This window comes from Moschus berezovskii, chromosome 14 (genome assembly GCF_049115385.1).
Source record: "Moschus berezovskii isolate FMDL1 chromosome 14, NW_MosBer_1.0, whole genome shotgun sequence".
Taxonomy (NCBI): Eukaryota; Metazoa; Chordata; class Mammalia; order Artiodactyla; family Moschidae; genus Moschus; species Moschus berezovskii.
In genome coordinates this window covers 38,522,052-38,540,953 of record NC_142473.1, presented here as the reverse complement: position 1 = coordinate 38,540,953, position 18,902 = coordinate 38,522,052, and the positions used below count along the sequence as shown (strand labels likewise).

General features: G+C 47.1%; 1 protein-coding gene across 5 annotated transcripts in view; it reads left to right on the top strand.

Moving 5' to 3' along the window:
- Positions 1-18,763, top strand: part of SCN3B (sodium voltage-gated channel beta subunit 3) — a 28,107-nt gene extending 9,344 nt beyond the window's left edge. For 4 of the 5 annotated variants that reach the window (XM_055423256.2, XM_055423252.2, XM_055423255.2 and 1 more), the window contains exons 3-7: positions 618-781; positions 4,215-4,440; positions 11,218-11,356; positions 14,444-14,511; positions 14,875-18,763. In XM_055423256.2, coding sequence (XP_055279231.1) covers positions 618-781; positions 4,215-4,440; positions 11,218-11,356; positions 14,444-14,507 — 593 coding nt within the window. In that variant the 3' untranslated portion in view covers positions 14,508-14,511; positions 14,875-18,763. Of the gene's footprint in view, positions 1-617; positions 782-4,214; positions 4,441-11,217; positions 11,357-14,443; positions 14,523-14,874 lie in introns of all 5 variants that reach the window. The other variant, XM_055423253.2, reaches the window with a different exon arrangement.
- Positions 18,764-18,902: the final 139 nt, after the last annotated feature.

Here is an 18,902-nt window from a genome sequence, read left to right as displayed (position 1 = left end):
ATATGCCCCCTCCTGTTGTGCAGCCCATACAGAGGTCCCCACAACATGCATCTGATCTCCCTTTCTGGCCTCAAGTCTCACCATCCTTGCCTTCCTCTCTCCCCAGCTGAGCTGGGAATAACTGCCCTCCTCTGGGAACAGAGCACATTACTAGTATGTCAGTCACCACGGTCTGGTTTCATGACACTTAGGAGTATGCGTTCCCTGCTAGACTGTAAATGCCTTTGGGGCGTGGTGAGTGTTTTGTGCAACTTTGACTCTCAGCATCAGGCCTGTCATAGGGTAGATTTCAGTGGACGCTGGTTCAGTGAAGGGGTGCATGTAGTCAATGAGTGGATGCAGAGGTACCCTGTTTCGCACCTAGATGCTGAGTCTTTGAGGGCAGGACCAGATATGCGCTGCTCCCAACTCACTGTTTCTGGTGAGCCTCTCAGCCAATGCCAGCTCATCCCTGCCGGTCGGGAGAGTGGGTACTTGGGGAGCTACTTACATGTACATGCTATTTTCCAGTGTGTCTCATGGTTCTTCCTTCTCTGTCTCTCCTCCCTCCCTTCTTGCTCTCCCTTCCCTCTGCCCAACACCTCCTGTCCCCTCCCTGTCTCCTGGCCTCTCTCCAGTCGGCGTCTGCTTCCCCGTGTGTGTGGAAGTGCCCTCGGAGACCGAGGCGGTTCAGGGCAACCCCATGAAGCTGCGCTGCATCTCCTGCATGAAGAGGGAGGAGGTGGAGGCCACCACGGTGGTGGAATGGTTCTACAGGCCCGAGGGCGGTAAAGATTTCCTTGTATGTCTGACTGCTGACTCTGGCCTTTCCTTTGCTGGCCTCGGCTGTTTTGCACCTGGCTCCCGACAGTCTCGGGGAATGACGATCTGACAAACACTGGCTCTTTCCAAAGAGAGACAGCTCCTTTGCAGATAGCTGACAGCCTCAGTGTAGCCCAGCCTCTGGGAAAGGGAGGGCTCCCAGCCAGCTCCAAGCACTCCTGGTTATAAACAGAATAAGGGCGGGGAAAGGCATAAATAGTATTTAGAGCCCACTGTGCATCAGTCACCCCACTAGGCAGGTGTTTTCATTTAATCTCTGCACCATGCTACTGGATGGATTAAATTATTAGAAAAACTGAAGGACTTCCCTGGTGGTCTAGTGGTTAAGAATCCACCTGCCAATCCCTGGTCTGGGAAAACCCCACATGCTTTGGGGCAACTCAGCCTGTGTACCACTTCTACGGAAGCCCTCGAGCCCTAGAGCCTGTGCTCTACAACAAGAGAAGCCACTGCAGTGAAGCCTGTCCTCCGCAAAGAAGAGAAGCCCCCACATGATGGAAACTAGAGAAAGCCCCTGTGCAGCAACGAAGACCCAGCACAGCCAAAAATAATAAATTTATTTTAAAAATTAAAATAACGCTGCTGCTGCTGCTAAGTCACTTCAGTCGTGTCCGACTGTGCGACCCTATAGACGGCAGCCCACCAGGCTCCCCTGTCCCTGGGATTCTCCAGGCAAGAACACTGGAGTGGGTTGCCATTTCCTTCTCCAATGCATGAAAATGAAAAGTGAAAGTGAAGTCACTCAGTTGTATCTGACCCTCAGCGACCCCATGGACTGCAGCCTTCCAGGCTCCTCTGTCCATGAGATTTTCCAGGCAAGAGTACTGGAGTGGGGTGCCATTGCCTTCTCTGAAAATAATGCTAAGTGTTATTAAATGGAATGATATAGGTTTAACTCATTTAAGTCTCACCATCTCTTCATCTCACCCCTGAAGTAAGAATGTCAGGGGTGACCAAGGCTGATGGTCAACTAGTACATGTACATCAGTGGGTAAAGTGTTGAGTCATCCTGTAGTGGTTACTTGTGCTAAACCTCCCTAGTGGCTTCACCACCATCCTTCCCACGAGGAACCTCTGACCTTGTGATCTGGGAACTGAGGGATCAGCCATGACCAATGTTAGTCTGATTGGTTGGTGCCAGTGCCAAAATGGTGGTTATATAATCTGAGTACCAACTTGGGGATGACAGTTACTCACACTTTCATTCTCTCTGGGGCCAGGCTGCGTGGGATTGGTTCTTGACTCCACAACTTATTAACTTTTGTCCTTGGACAAATTGCTTAACCTCTCTGCCTCACTTTCCTCATCTCTAAAATGGGGATATAAACTATAGCTACTTCATAGACTTGCTACCAGGACTCTTGAGCTATAATTTTTATTTATTTCATTTTTGGCTGTATCATGTGGCATGTGGGATCTTAATTCCCTGAAAGTGAAAGTCACTCAGTCGTGTCCAGCTCTTTGTAACCCCATGGACTATACAGTCCATTGAATTCTCCAGGCTAGATTACTGGAGTTGGTAGCTTTGGGGCAAGCTATCCCCTTCTCCAGGGGATCTTTCCAACCCAGGGATCAAACCCAGGTCTCCTGAACTGCAGGTGGATTCTTTATCAACTGAGCCACAAGGGAAGCCCCTTAATTCCCTGACTAGAGGTCAAAATCATGTCCCGTGCAGTGAAAGCACTGTGTCTTAACTACTGGACCACCAAGGAAGTCCCATGAGCTATAATTTTTAACATGTTTAAAAGAGTTCTGATATAGGAAACACTATAAGTGTTTGATTAAGAACACACACAAGCACACATACACACGTGCACGCATGCTCAGTCCAAGTCTTTGGGATCCTGTGCACTGTAGCCCGACAGGATCCTCTGTCCATGGGATGCTCCAGGCAAGAATACTGGAGTGGGTTGCCATTTCCTCCTCTAGGGGATCTTTCCAATCCAGGGATTGAACCCACATCTCATGTGTCTCCTGCATTGGCTGGTGGATGCTTTACTGCTGAGCCACCTGGAACGCCCAATACACACGCACACCTATACACAAAAGGGGCAACTAAGCAAAGAGGTTTAGTTAGCAAAGAGAGCTTCGATGTGAAACAGGTTGTCTGAGAGCAGACACAAAGCCCTTTTTACTGCACTGCCTCATCTTCCTGGAGGCAAGTTTTTTCTCCACAAAGACCTAATGGAGACAACATTAGGATGAAATTGAATTTTGCTTGCTTTTGTCGCTAGCTCTCCTAAAGCTGGGCTCATTTCTAATTCTAGGCTGGACATGTCATTCTGAAGTGGCTTTGCTCCAGTCAGGTGCCAGGCCTGGGACCATAGCCTTCCTAGTACCCAGCTCGGGGCTGAACTTGACCAAGGCTAGTGTCCAGGAGCTAGTGTTACAGGAGCCTGGACATCTTAACCAGGTGGAGAGGTCCCCAAGAGCCTCAGGCCTGGTTATATGACAGCCACCTGCTCTGCTTCCAAGCCTGCCCAAAGTAAAATGTTGGCTCAGACGGAGGAAAAGAAGCCTTAAAAATTGTGCTGGAAATAGAGTAATGGTAATAGAAATTTTTGTGAGGATGAAAACATTCCATATTCATGCTGTCCAACTCAGTAGCCACCAGGTACAGGTGGCACTGAACATTTGACACGGGGCTAGTGCAACTGAAAAAACAGAATTTTACATTTTATTTAATTCCCAGTAATTTGAATTTTAATGTAAGTAGCCACGTGTGGCCAGTAGAGATTAGATGAACCGCACAGCTGTAGAGGGGAAAAAATTAAGTATGTCAGAAGGTGCAAGTGTTGGAGAAAAGCAACATAGAGATCAGATCTAACTCCACCCAGAGTGGAAGAGCTGATGCGGGCACATCACTGGCATCTCTCTGCTCGTCTGGGCCACTCGAGCAGCCTGGGTCCCCTTCTTGTGGCCTGGCCACGACTGCCCATGTCCCCTCAGTGGTGATCAACTCTGAGAGTCATATTCAGAGGCCGGAGCTCTCAGATCCTTCATGACAGATGGAGCTGCCTCCACTTCTCGCTGGTGGCCCCACGGCACACCTTTCTCTCTTGTTCTTTCTCTTCATATCCTTCCAGTCCTTCCTTTCTCTCAGTGTCCTGCATGCGTCACTCATCTTCCTTGTTCTCTTTCTTTCCACCCCCTTTTCCTGCCTACCCCTTCCTTCCACGTCCATGTGCCCTGACCCCCTGTGCCTTTGCCCGCCCTGCCTTTGCTCTCTGCCCTGCCCCCCTCTGAGCCTCCACCCCACTGCCACATTTTGGGAGCTCCTGGTAACATCACCCACTTCCCCCTGTCCATGCACCGTCTAGTCCTTCTCTGCCCTGTCCTCACCTCTCCCCATCTTCTCTCATGGCCCTCCCCCACTGTTTCTCCACGTACAGATCTACGAGTATCGGAACGGCCACCAGGAGGTGGAGAGCCCCTTCCAGGGGCGCCTGCAGTGGAACGGGAGCAAAGACTTGCAGGACGTGTCCATCACTGTGCTCAACGTCACCCTGAACGACTCCGGCCTCTACACCTGCAACGTGTCCCGGGAGTTTGAGTTCGAGGCACATCGCCCCTTCGTGAAGACCACCCGGCTGATCCCCCTTCGTGTTACCGAGGAGGGTAAGGCTAGGGCACAGGCTTTCACAGGGGAGGGAAGACAGTGGGTCTGCAAACAAATGAGCCCCTTGAAGAATGCAAACTCCCATGGATTTGGAGTGGTGAGATCTTAAAATTGCCACCACTGGCTTGTCTTCCTGGAGTGGCCAGCTTCCGGCAAGCTGCCCCAGAGCTTACCTCTCTCTGTGCCTTTCCTCAAAGCAGAAAGGCTTGGAGATGATAATGCAGGAATCTTTACCTGGTCCGTGGCCTCACACCCTCAGAAAAAAAGGACAGCCTCTGTGAAGCCTGAAGCGGCCAAGTCAGCTCCATCTTCTCTGGCCTGTGTTGAATCTCTGATTCCATGGGCTCAGAGAAATCTCCTGAGGTTCCCTACAGGCCATCCACCTTCCTGTCTGTGATCCACACGAACCTCTAAAATGGTGGTGCTCAAACTTCAGCCAGGCTCAGATTTCCCTGCAAGACTTCTTAAAACCAACCTTTCTGATTCCGTACACAGAGCCTGAGAATTTACGTGACTAACAAATTGTCAGGGGATACTGATGCTGCCGGGAACCACACTTTGAGAACCAGTGCTCCAAACCAAAGTCTGACCGTCTTTGTCATCTGTCTCCCTCCACAGCAATCATATGAGCAACACCTTCTCCATGCATGGTGTCTCTCATTACATAACTTCATGTTCAGCTGGGAGATGGAGAAAGATGTTTAGCTCTCTGGTCTTTACATTTTTTCAGATTTCCCCCAGGTAGTTTCTTGTTAGGCTGGGAAGTCCTTTCATCATTCAAACTCAAATGTTTGTTGCGATTAAGTCCAGAATCGTGAAGGTGAACTTAGAACTGTTCTTGTTCTGTTTTTAATAGACTCGTGTTTGGGGCACCCTGGCTCCTCACCCCTTGCAAATTTTCCTTCAGGTGTCAGAAAAGTGGTATATGCATTTCCTTCCGTGTTTTCTCACCCAGGCAAAATGATGATGCCATTGTACCTAGCTTTTCCTAGACCATCTATTTCTAGCACGTTCTCAGCACTTTGGCTGCCCCAAGATGCAGGACGGTGAGCAGACAAAAGCTGTGAGGCAGGAGAGGTAGGAGAGGTCACATTAAAGCCAGGCTCTTCCTAGAAAAGGATGCCAGGAGTCCTGACTTCCAGGCCACAGACGTATCATGTCATGGTGATAAAATTGATGACGCAAAAGAGAGTGCACAGCAAGGGTGAGCGATGTCGTGATTTAGTCACGATTTAGACGAGACGAAAACGGAAGGTCGGTCAGTGGTGACGGTGCACGGGGATGCTCAGGGCACTTGGCTCAGACCTAATGAACCACTTCCGCTCTGCAAGCCCGTCTCTTCTGTGTGCCTGCAAGGGCTTGGGCTGAGACCTCCTTAATGGATCCTCGGGGGAATGGAGCCTGGCGCCCTCTACTGTTCACTGTCGGGACTGTCGGACTGCCAGACGCTTGGAAGCTGCCTCTGTCTCCACCTCCTGCTCTCAAAGGTTTTGCCTCCAGAGTGGTGCAGCCAGTGGAAAGTGTGGCGAAGTGAAGCCAGTCCACCTGCCAGGCACCAGAGCCAGCTTTGGGTAGGAACAGAGGGAGAGTAAGTTTGTTATGAGAGCCACCGAGCCCCTCGGGCTCTCTTAGGGTTGGAAGGAAGCTTGGCTATCTTTCAATCTAGGGGTTCTAACCAAAGAACAAGCATTGAAATCCCCCAGGGGGCTTTCCTTCGGTGTAAATGGCTTTGCGCCATTCCTGCAGTGTGAGTTCAGCTGGTTGGGGTGCTGTCTGGTGTATGTGAGTTGGAATGACTCCCCCGGTGATTGGAGGGTGCCGCTCTGGTCCCCCATCCTGTGGCTGAGGGACAGAGCTCTGAAGAGGAAGGCTTGCCCACACGTGAAGCACCTTAGCACCGGAAGCAGGACTGCAGTCCAGGTCTTTGCCTCTCTTTACTGCATCCACTACGTCTTTTCCCCACAGCACCGTCCCACTCTCGGTCACTTTTGCTTTCTCCCCCACCCTCTGTGGCCCCTTGGCAGCCCCCTCCAGACTACCCCCAGATATTCACTGCTCTCATGCTGCCTCCCTCCACCATAACACACCCCCATGTCTGCTCCACCCCCGTGGTCCCAGACCCTCTGCCTTCTCTCTGCTCAAGCTGGACTGACCCTCACTTCCCGGCTCTAAGACAGAAATTTTTCTCTTCACCTAAAGGCTAATGAAACTACTAAGGACAGCTTCCTACAGTACAACTGCCGGCTACTGCATTTAAAAAAATTATTTATTTTTTACACACACTCAGAGGCCGCACAAAATGTGGGACCTTAGTTTCCCGACCAGGATCCAAACCTGCGTCCTCTGCCTTAGAAGGCAGATTCTTCACCACTGGACCACCAGGGAAGTCCCTGATTTCTGCACTTAAACAGAGATAGGGGACTTCCCTGGTGGTCCAGTGGTGAAGAATCTGCTTGCCAATGCAGGGGACACAGGCTCCATCCTTGGACTGGGAAGACGCCATATGCAGCTAAGCCTGCGCACCAACAACTGCCGAGCCCACGCTCTAGAACCCTCGAGCCGCAACTACTGAGGCCGAGTGCTTCAACTCTTGAAGCCTGTGCACCCTAGAGTCCGTGCTATGCAAGAGAAACCTCCACAACAAGAAGCCTATGCACTGCAACTGACGAGTAGCTCTCAGTTCAGTTCAGTCGCTCAGTCGTGTCTGACTCTTTGTGACCCCGTGGACTGCAGCATGCCAGGCTTCCCAATTCCTGGAGCTTACTTAAACCCATGTCTATCGAGTCAGTGATGCCATCCAACCATCTCATCCTCTGTCGTCCCCTTCTCCTCCCGCCTTCAATCTTTCCCAGCATCAGGGTCTTTTCTAATGAGTCAGCTCTTCGCATCAGATGGCCAAAGTATTGGAGTTTCAGCTTCAGCATCAGTCCTTCCAATGAATATTCAGGACTGATTTCCTTTAGGACTGGCTGGTTTGATCTCCTTGCAGTCCAAGGGACTCTCAAGAGTCTTCTCCAACACCATAGTTAAAAAGCATCAGTTCTTTGGTGCTCAGCTCTCTTTATAGTCCAACTCTCATATCTATACATGACTACTGGAAAAACCATAGCTTTGACTAGAGGGACGTTTGTTGGCAAAGTAATGTCTCTGCTTTTTAATATGCTGTCTAGGTTGGTCATAACTTTTCTTCCAAGGAGCAAGCATCTTTTAAGTTCACACCATCTGCAGTGATTTTGGAGCCCCCCATATAAAGTCTCTCACTGTTTCCATTGTTTCCCCATCTATTTGCCATGAAGTGATGGGACCAGATGCCATGATCTTAGTTTTCTGAATGTTGAGTTTTAAGCCAACTTTTTCACTCTCCTCTTTCACTTTCATCAAGAGTAGCCCTGGCTTGCCGAAACTAGAGAAAGCCCATTTGCAGCAAGGAAAACCCAGCGCAGCCAAGAAAGAGAGAGAGAGAGAGAGAGAGAGAGAGAGAGAGAGAGAGAGATCGGGTGCTTTAAGTCATGCACATTGTAAATCAGGCTGTAGCCAGCCCATGAGAGGACATTTAATGTGTATGACATTCTCCTGTGCCTCCAGCTCCAGTTAGAAAACCTGGGTGCTCCTGTAACACTGGGACTGCTTCTCTGAGCTGAAGGTCATGGCTGTGGCTATGCTGTGCTTTTAATGAGCTAAGCCTTGGGGATGACTGGGTCCTATGAATAACTGAGGACCATGAATCTAATTTGCTGCCGAGAACTAACAAAGGGAGATCTGAGTGCAGCCTTCCTTCCCACTAGGAAGGAATACGTATCAGGACATTTGGCATGTATTCAGGAAGCAACAGTTAGAACTGGACATGGAACAACAGACTGGTTTCAAGTAGGAAAAGGTGTACGTCAAGGTTGTATATTGTCACCTTGCTTATTTAACTTATATGCAGAGTACATCATGAGGAATGCTGGGCTGGAAGAAGCACAAGCTGGAATCAAGATTGCTGGGAGAAATATCAATAACCTCAGATATGCAGACGACACTACCCTTATGGCAGAAAGTGAAGAGGAACTCAAAAGCCTCTTGATGAAAGTGAAAGAGGAGAGTGAAAAGGTTGGCTTGAAGCTCAACATTCAGAAAACAAAGATCATGGCATCTGGTCCCATCACTTCATGGGAAATAGATGGAAAAACAGTGGAAACAGTGTCAGACTTTATTTTTTTGGGCTCCAAAATCACTGCAGATGCTGATTGCAGCCATGAAATTAAAAGACGCTTGCTCCTTGGAAGGAAAGTTATGACCAACCTTGATAGTATATTAAAAAGCAGAGACATTACTTTGCCAACCAAGGTCCGTCTAGTCAAGGCAATGGTTTTTCCCGTGGTCATGTATGGATGTGAGAGTTGGACTGTGAAGAAAGCTGATCACCGAAGAATCGATGCTTTTGAACTGTGGTGTTGGAGAAGACTCTTGAGAGTCCCTTATACTGCAAGGAGATCCAACCAGTCCATTCTAAAGGAGATCAATCCTGGGTGTTCATTGGAGGGACTGATGCTAAAGCTGAAACTGCAATACTTTGGCCACCTCATGCGACGAGTTGACTCACTGGAAAAGACTCTGATGCTGGGAAAGGTTGGGGGCGGGAGGAGAAGGGGACGACGGAGAATGAGATGGCTGGATGGCATCACCGACTCTGTGGACATGAGTTTGAGTGTACTCCGGGAGTTGGTGATGGACAGGGAGGCCTGGCGTGCTGTGATTCATGGGGTCGCGGAGAGTCGGACACGACTGAGCGACTGAACTGAACTGAACTGATGTTTTATTTATTTTTTAATTAAAAAAAATTTTTTTTGGCTGTGGCTCACAATTACGGGACTGAATGCCAGGCTATGGCATTGAAAAGGTTGAGTCCTAACCACTGGACCACCAGGGAATCCCTGATCATGTTTTAATTGTCATTTTTTAGGTTAGGAAACATGGAAGATCAATATTTATTATTTATCAATAATAAATATTGATCTTCCTTCAACAGATACTTATTGAATAATTCAAATATTCCAGCATTAGACAACAGGCTGATAATTCAGAAATAAATATATTCTTAAAAAGCACACAGTCAGTACAGAAGAGTGATAAATGCATCACAAAACAACCGGGGAAGTGTTACAATGGATGGAAAAGTCCCTGGAGAAGGACAGGAGTGATAATTCTGCATGCGAAGTTGAGGAAGGCTTCACAGAGGTGGTGGCTTCTGTGGAGCCTAGAGGAATCTTTGGGAGATTGAAAAGCAGGAGACAATGTTGGCACAGAGGCAGCAGTGGGGTGTGAGACACAATCCAGGAAGAGGGAAGAGGAAGCAGAAATGTTCACAGATTCCAGAAGACAGCAGTGTGTATGAGTAGAGAGGGTTTTCTGGCCAAGAGAATGGAAATGAGGCAATAAAGGCTTCATGGTGAGGGGCCTTGAGTGCCTGTTGAGCGTTGATCGAGTCAGATCTCTGTCCTGAGAGAGATGTGGAACACTGAACAGTTTTCAACAGGGATACAGCAGAATCAGATCCGTGTTCTGAGGACTTCCGTGGTGGTCCAGTGACTAAGACTCCACACTTCCGGTGCAGGGGGCCCAGGGTCTGATCCCTAGTCAGGCAACAAGATCCCACATGCTGCAATGAAGACTGAAGAGCTCACGTGTTGCAAGTAAGACCCAGCACAGCCATCTAAATAAATAAACATTAAAAAAAATTCTGTGTTCCGGAAGTAGAACTCTGAGGACAGTGTGGTTAATACACAGAATTCTTCAATCCTCATTTCTGTTTGGGTTTGGGATGACCTGAAAGGAAGCTGAGCTGGGGACGTCCTTGTTTCTAATCCAGACTTGCAGAGAGCGTGCCCAGGAGACTGGGTGGGGTGACGGCACTGGCCTTGTCCCCTTTTTCTGATGCCCTGTGTCTCAGGATGTGACGTTGCCACCCCAAGTTCAGAGGACAGAGTCTGTCGACCCAGGACATGTGCCTCACACCTGTGCAGACTTTTACATGTTATTTTAAAATTTTATTTACTTATTTTTGGCTGTGCTGGGTCTTTGCTGCCGTGGGCTTTTCTCTCGTTGTGGCGAGTAGTTGCAGTGCACAGGCTTCTCTTTGCAGTGGCTTTTCTTGTTGCAGAGCGTGGGCTTTAGGGTACACGGGCTTCAGTATTGTGGCACATGGGCTCAGTAGTTGCAGCTCCTGGGCTCTAGAGCACAGGCTCAATATTTGTGGAACACGGGTTTAGTTGCGCCAAGGCATGTGGGACCTTCCTGGACCGGGGATCGAACCCGGGTCTCCTGCATTGGCAGGTGTATTCTTTACCACTGAGCCACTAGGGAAACCCTTACATCTTACAGATATTCTTAAATACATTAGATGATGTATGGTGTGAATTCTTATCTTTACAAATTGAGAAGCTGAGTCCTAAATCAGGGAAATGACTAGTCACACACCAAGAAGTAGGCTAATGGGGACTCAGCTGTGTGGTGTATCTCATCCAGCTCCAGGATTCCTTCCACTGCTCTACGACTTCTTCCCCAACCCATCCTTCTCCCCCATGTCTCCCTCCAGAGCATCTGAAGAAAGTTAGTGAGAAAGCTGGAGACCTAAGAGCTGGAGGATATTAAACCTCTTTGATAACTTCTCAAGTTCCTTTAGACCATTGCTTATTTAAGACTCACCTAAACACAGGCCTCATACATCTCGAAGCTCGGGGACAGCTCTGGGTTTGTTGGACTGCGTGTTCTGAATCTCATTCTCCCCCTTGCAGCTGGAGAGGACTTCACCTCTGTGGTCTCAGAAATCATGATGTACATCCTCCTGGTCTTCCTTACTCTGTGGCTGCTCATTGAGATGATATATTGCTACAGGAAGGTCTCGAAGGCCGAAGAGGCGGCCCAAGAAAATGCGTAAGTCCAAAGATGCCAAAATAGGGATAGCCTGCACCTTCAGAGCACTTGCTGTCACAGGTGAGGTGGTGAGCGATTTATACAGTCCTCCACTTTCCCTCACAACAACCTTTAAGGTAGGCGGCATGCATATACCCATTTTACAGATGTGAAGCTGAGCCCGAGACTGTTTGCCCCAGACCATTATAAGAAGCAAAGCAAAGTCTGACTTCATGCCGTTCACTCTTAGCCACCAGGTAAAGCCCATCAGCTGCCACCACAATCCCATAAAACTGCAGTTTATGACCATTTTCTAGATGCTGAAGCAGCTCACAGAGCCTAAGTAGTTTGCTGAGACTGCACCTCAGCATGAGGTGGAGAGGAGAGGCTGGAATTTGAACCGAAGCCTGTCTAATGTCCATGCTCTTCCCATCACATTCAGCTGTTTGCTGTAAACCACAGAGCTCATCAGGCTACCTGGGCACTGCCCTTTATTAGCTAAGGAGCTCCAAACATGTTCTTCCCCCTGGAGCTTGGCAGTGACTGAATATCCAGAGAAAGGCTCTACCACTTCAGTGTTCAGAGGGTGTCCTGGCCATGTTCACCAAGGCTCCAGTACATGGAACAAATGACAGGATCTGAAGGGCCACGCTGGCCTGTTATTTGGAGAGAGGAAAGAGAGAAAATAACCCTCACAGATGTACATAGCTGAGGTGATAATCAGAACTCTAGGCTACTGTCACCTGGAAATGCCTGATAAGATAAAGTACCATTTTTCATGATATCTGTCATCTCGGGAAAGTAAAAAATTACAACTGACCAAGATATAAAGATGGAAAGAAATGATATGCTGGGGAGGTTGTCATTCCTGGTGACCTAGGTGATCAGATTTTAGTGCGTGAGCATAGTAAGTGGCCATACCTGGACAGGAAGTCCCACACTTGGACAGGAAGTGGCCACTCTTGGACAGGAGGTGCCCACAGTTGGGCTGGCATAAGAAACAGAATTGGAACTGAGGTCACCAGAAGAGCTAGGATCCTCAGAGGGTTACAAATCATGCAAAGTATTGATCACAAAATAATCAGTACACCAGCCCAGGAAAAGCCAAGGGAACATATCTACTTGGCCTGGATTCTTGAGAATTGATAACCACGAACCAGTATTTGGGATTTAAATTTATACTGCCCACATGATCCAGGAGCCTCTAAGCTGAGAAAGTCAATTAAAAAAATTAGTCCCCAGACAGTGATAACTGTGTAAAAACAAATGAAAAACTATCCTGAAGGGACCCACTTTCAGTTGAGGCTTAATAGTGCTCTTCAGATAAAGCACTGCTGAATCTGATTCTACAATCTGATCCAAAACTATAAGACACAGCAGGAAACAATTTAGCACAAGCAAGAGAAATAACAAATGGTAAGATTAAATCCCAGGAACTTCAGACACAAGAAGGATCTGGTAAATTACAGAAAAAAATTTTGTTTGAAAGAATTAAAACATTAAGAGGAGGAACCAAAGATTAGATTCAGTTGCTAAGAAAAAGGAACAAGCAGTTCTCTCCCAGATTAATCTGCAAATGCAGTAAAATTCCAATCACAATACCCATTGGATTGTTCAAGGAACTCGATAAACTGATCTTAAAAGTCATACAGAGGCCCAAAGGCTAAAACTAGTTTTAAGCCAGAGGATGGCCAGGTAGTAAATATTTTTGGCTTCGCAGGCTACAGAGGGTCTCTTCACCTACTGTTCTTTCATTTTGTTTGTGTGCAACCCTTTAAACCGTAACAACCATTATTAGCTCATGGGCTATAGTTTGCCTATTTCAAAGAGAAAGTTTTGGGGAAGGATAGGACTCTTCCTATCATATACAAAGGTTACTTATAGAGCTGGACTGACATAGACATACAGCAGGGACAAACAGAAAAGGCAGAGAGCCCCCAAAAGCTTAATGCCTGTATAATAATAATAAAACCCCATTGGAACTTCTTTGGTGGTCCAGTGGCTAAGACTCCAGGCTCCCAGTGCAGGGGGCCTGGGTTCCATCCTTAGTCAGGGAGCTAGATCCTACATGCCACAATTAAGACCTGGTGCAGCCAAATAAATTAATTAATTAAATAAATAAATATTTTTGAAAAACTGAAGGAAGAATGAACTGTCCAGTAAATGGTATAAGGACAATTCTTTATCCATATAGAAAATAAAACAGACTAAACAAAAATAAGTTGTGAGAGGATTTCAAGACAAGATAAAATGTAAAACTATAAAATTCTATTAGGGAATATAAATGTATGCATGCTATGTTGCTTCAGTCATGTCTGGCTCTTTGAGACCCCATGGACTATAGCCTGCCAGGCTCCTCTGTCTGGGATTTTCCAGGCAAGTGCAGTGGGTTGCCAAGCCCTCCTCCAGGGGTTTTCCGCACCCAAGGATCAAACTTACATCTCTTACGTCTCCTGCATTGGCAGGTGGGTTCTTTATCACTAGTGCCACCTGGGAAGTCCATAGGGGATATAAGAAAATATCTTTATTACCTTAGAAGATAGAATTTCTTAAAATACAAAAGACACAAGTCAAAGAGGGGGAAAAATGATAATTTTTATTACACTATAAGTAAAGACAATCAACAGACTGGGAGAAGATATTTTCAGGACATGAAACCATCGAGAAAAAAGATAAATATCTCAGAAGAAAACCTGATAAAGCAAATGAACAGTCATATCACAGAAGTACACACCCACATGGCTTATAAATTTATGAAAAAGATGCTCAGCATCACCAATAGTCAGGAAAATGAAAACATCTATAAAATATAGTTTCCCATCCATCAGTTTGGCTGGTTTAATCTAACAGTACTAGGTCTTGAGAACACTGTGGATAAATGAGAAGACTTGTGCCTTGCTTATGGAAGGAAAAAAACAAAACTCCTGATTCTGGTCTGCTGAAAGGGCCATTCTTCTTTTCTCTTGGGTAACATGGCCAGAAGGAGATGCAGAGACCTCCTGTTCTAGAGGCATCCTTGTTCCTAGGCCCTCACTCCTTCCCTTTCCCTGTGTTTCCACCTCTGAATACAAAATGCACTGATTTTCTTCCCTGTCTCTCCTCCAACAGGTCTGACTACCTGGCCATCCCATCGGAGAACAAAGAGAACTCTGCAGTCCCAGTGGAGGAATAGAGGGGTCAGTCTGAGGTGATGCACAGGGAAAGGAGAGGCAGGCAGATAAGGAGGCAGGTGTACAAGTGACCTTGTTACGCACAAAGCAAGACTTGAGATTTGGTCCCTTAGATTTCTACTCTACATAGAGTCCCCATCCTTGGGGTCCATCTTAAAGTTGAAGCCCAAGTCATAAATCTCTGTGCGAGATTCAAGTCCTTCAAAAGGACTTTGGCTTGAGTGTTGGGGGCAACTTGAATTCCTTACACACAGTGACAGAAAGTAATTCCCCTTCTCCCTCCTGTGTAAGGATCATGGATTAGGTCAAAGTCTTTGGCTGGGATAGACGGGGCTGGCAATTCTCAGTGAGCTGTTTTATCACTGGTAGGTGGCCTGAACACCGAAGGGCTGGCTGTCCCAGGTCCAGTGATGTCAACTGCATCAGGAGGGTGCCCCAGGGACCACATCATCTCCCTTCGTGCGTCCATCCTTCATACATCCGGTCACCTCTGATCTTTCACCTCTGCCTTGCTAAGTCCATCAGACCTCTACACACCTCAAGACTTTTCCAGAACCGAGGAGCCAACATTTCTACATGACTCAATCTCAGCCCACCCTCACTTTCAAGCAAGCGGCTCTCATGCCAACTGGACCCCTCCCCTGTGCTCCATTCAACTTAGAGCGTGTGCTGGAGGTGGACACGTGCATCGCTCCCTCTGACTAGAGCCGGCCTACTCTCCCATTGCTGGAGGTGAATGGATATCTTCATGGAAGGAAGCGGAAGTGGTGGATTTGGGTTAGAGCACGAGTGTCATGAAGTGGGATTTCTTGAAGGAGACTTGGGAAGTCAAACCATGTGTTCATGACCCTCCTGGGGGATAACGTGAGTGTGTCTTCCCAGGTGAGCACTCCAACTGAGATGGTGGGGTGGCAGTGGGCACTGGGAGTGAAATCTCAAAGTTCCCCTCAAAATTTCTGTGGATCAGTATTATCACGCATTTTATAGGAGGCACCCGAGACTCAGATAAGACTCAACTCTAAGAGACCTTAAAGGATAAACTGAAGCAGATATAAGCCCAAGGCACTGCCCACTTTACGCTTCCCGAGATGGGATAATTTTATGAAAAGACTTCGAAATTGAATTTGGCCATGGCCTTGTCTCTTTCATAAGCACAGAACTGGGTGGATTACCAGGCTGAGGTGAATTCTGATTCAGGTAACTAGAAACTGGCCAGAGAGGCAGAGAGAAGGACGTGGACTTGAAGAATTCCTTTAGTGAAAAGATTTGTGAATCTGAGACATTTTCCAGAAGGACCGTGGATCTGGGAATGGTATTGAACTGAGAAATGTGTTTTAAGTCTGAGATGGATGATGGCAAATGAGTGAGGTGATAGGAGAGGGGCTAACCTGGGAATTCATAATGTCCAGGGTTTTTATTTTCGTAGGTGTTAGGAGAGCAGATGAACACTGCAGAAATCTTAGTCAATATCTTGTTTCACTTTGAATGACTGGTTACGTGTGATATCTTTTGGCGCTCTGTGATGGGAGGGGGAAGGATGCTTTATGGGGAGGTTGAGAAGATGAAATGACTGGGATCTGATGAACAAGATATCCCTCAGATTAGGGGGAACTTCTGGGGCTAAGATCCTGCTCCCATGGCCTTGGGTCTCACCTGAGAAACTCAGTTCATCTCTGCCGTCCCAGGGAGAGTACCTGAAATGAGTCCTTGTTCTCATATTTGAATGTTGGATTTTATTGAAGAAAACACGTTCCATAAATTCAAGGCCCTTCTCATTGGCAATTTCCCACACAGTCCCTCTGAAATAGGGGACAGAATATTTTCCTTACTTTATAGTGAAGAAAATAGGCCTGGATTACTGTGAGGTTTTCCTGGTCACGTGGCTGGTGCATAGAAGCTCCTTTTGACCATGCATCTAACCTGTGATCTAGAGTGCATGTTTCCCATTTTTCCTTTTCAAAAGCCCAACTCAGGTATTCCCTGAGTGAATTTTAATGAAGTTGGGGCTTTTTAATTTTAATGGAATTTTAATGAAGTTGAAGTTTTTTTCTTATTTATCCTTGCAAGTAATCTTCTCCTAACTTCTCAACTCTTCTCACCTTTAATACTTTATTAGGTTATATGATTTACCAAGCATTTTAATTTCAGTTATCTTATTTCTCCTCCATAACTAGCTCCGTGAGGTGGATACTGCAAGTACATTAACAAATGAAGGAATGGGCTGCCTGAGGCTGATGAGCTTTACCAAATCATAAGTTCACACAGGTAGTAATGAACTAGAACCTGGAGAACTAGAATCCAGGTCTTCTGAGCTCCCTGCCCAGCCCTCTTTCCACGGAGATCACAGCTGCTTTCTTTCGTCTCGTCTCTTTACTTCCACCTAATCTTTGCCTCTCCTGAGCATCCTGAGATATTAACCATCTGCTCCTCTACCACTTGGCTTCTTGAGCCATGCTAGAAACGTGTTTTCACAGCCTATCGCATTTTGCTTTTATCCTTTTCGTTGGTTTGTACCCCATTATTTCTTCTGAGTTGCAGTTAAACTCCTTCCTGGGAGACTTGATCATGACTATATATCCACAAGATACTGTGATCACCAGCCTACTTCAAATCCTCACGCACTTCCCATTTCACCACATATCCCTACAAAGGAGTCAGATAAATGTGCACTGCTCTGGAAGTTTTACCTGGCATGCTGTTCTTATTAAAGGGCTTAGAAATGTTCTTAAGGGCTATCATCACTCTAGGAACCCCATCTGTGGTATTGGTGCTGGATACTTCCCATGACTGATCCTTAATACAGTTCACTCATGGCCAGTTAGGCTTGGTCTGGTTTTCCCTTTCCTTCACAGCCAGTGAACTTCACTGCTCAACTCGGTTGGCCCTGTAAGTACCTTGCCCTACTGACTTTTACCAACAGCTCAGCCTTGCCTCACAGCCACAACTCCTGCGTGGAAATAACCTTGACAGTCTGTTCCCATATCAGCCTTTATTTTCAGTCCATTTAAAAGCATTACCCTTCAGTGTCACCACCCCTCCAAACACACACACAACCAGATTTCTGATTCTCTGAGTTTCTGGTTTCTCCTTAGAGGCCAAACTAGAAACATTAGTAGGAATTTTTCAAACCAGGAATAGGCTGGAAATATGTTATCGAGCTAAGAATGGTGAACGGAAGAGATAGCTCCTTTTCTTCCCCCGCAAATTACTACATCAAAAAGGAAAATATACCCATCTCAGAATGTGACAAAAATCAGAGAGGAAAGACCATATAGCTGTATCTTGGCAGGAAGAAGCAAGGAGCTAGATACGTTTCAGAGTATGTGTTTGGTTCCCCTTCCCTTGGGCTTCCCTGGTAGCTCAGATGGTGAAGAATCTGCCTACAATGCAGGAGACCACGGTTCAATCCCTGGGTCAGGAAGATCCCCTGGAGAACAGAATGGCAACCCACTCCAGTATTCTTGCCTAGAGAATTCCATGGACAGACCATGGGGTCGCAGAGTCAGACATGACTGAGTGGCTAACACACCCCTTCCCAAGTTAAGTGGAAATGAAAAAATAAAAAAGCACCGTCTCCTCCCCTCCTTTTGTAAATGAAAAGCCCCTCATCCTGTGAACCCTCCTCGTCACTGCGAATGATCCACACAGCACAGTGCCCGGGGCGTCATTCTGCCCGTCACCCATTCATTCCGCATTTCAGCGCCCACTCTGCGTCGAGTACCAAGACAGACCCTGAGTTTGCCCTGTGCTCCTAGGTTCTTTTAAATCATCACTCAGGCCTTTCCTAAGCTCTAAAACTCCACCGTGGCAGATGAGTCATGTCTAGCGCCCCCTCCCTTTCCTTGAGCCTGCGGTGGGACCCAGTAGATGAGCACTTGAAGCAAGTCTGAGTTGTAGATCAGACTTAACCCCTGTCATAGCCCAGCTAAGCCTCGAAGCTGGTACTATTCTTTTCTTCCCTGTTTGGCAAGGGGTGCGGCTGACAGGCAGTGTGTGTGACAGGGAGGGAGGCGCTGAAGGATGAGTGCCTGTAGGTTTGTGACGCAGCATCAAACACCATCAGCAAACTCGTGCAGCCGTGGACCTGATGGAACTTGTTACCACGTCATCAGCTTTGTGTGGCTTTTTCTTGATTTTCCACAGCCAATCTTTCCCCGAACTCTAGAAATGTTCCAGACCACGCAAGATTTCAACAACCTATTGCCTGTTGGTGGTGTTTTTCAGTAAACTTCTTCATGTCAATAAAGTATCTCTAAACGCGGCTTGCTTTGGTTTTGCTTCACTGTGTCTGCTACACACATTCTGGCTTCTACCTGCTTTTCCAGCCTCCATCAATTCTTGAACTCAAAATCACTGGATACAAGCCCAGAGAATGAAAACTACATTTAATAGTCTAG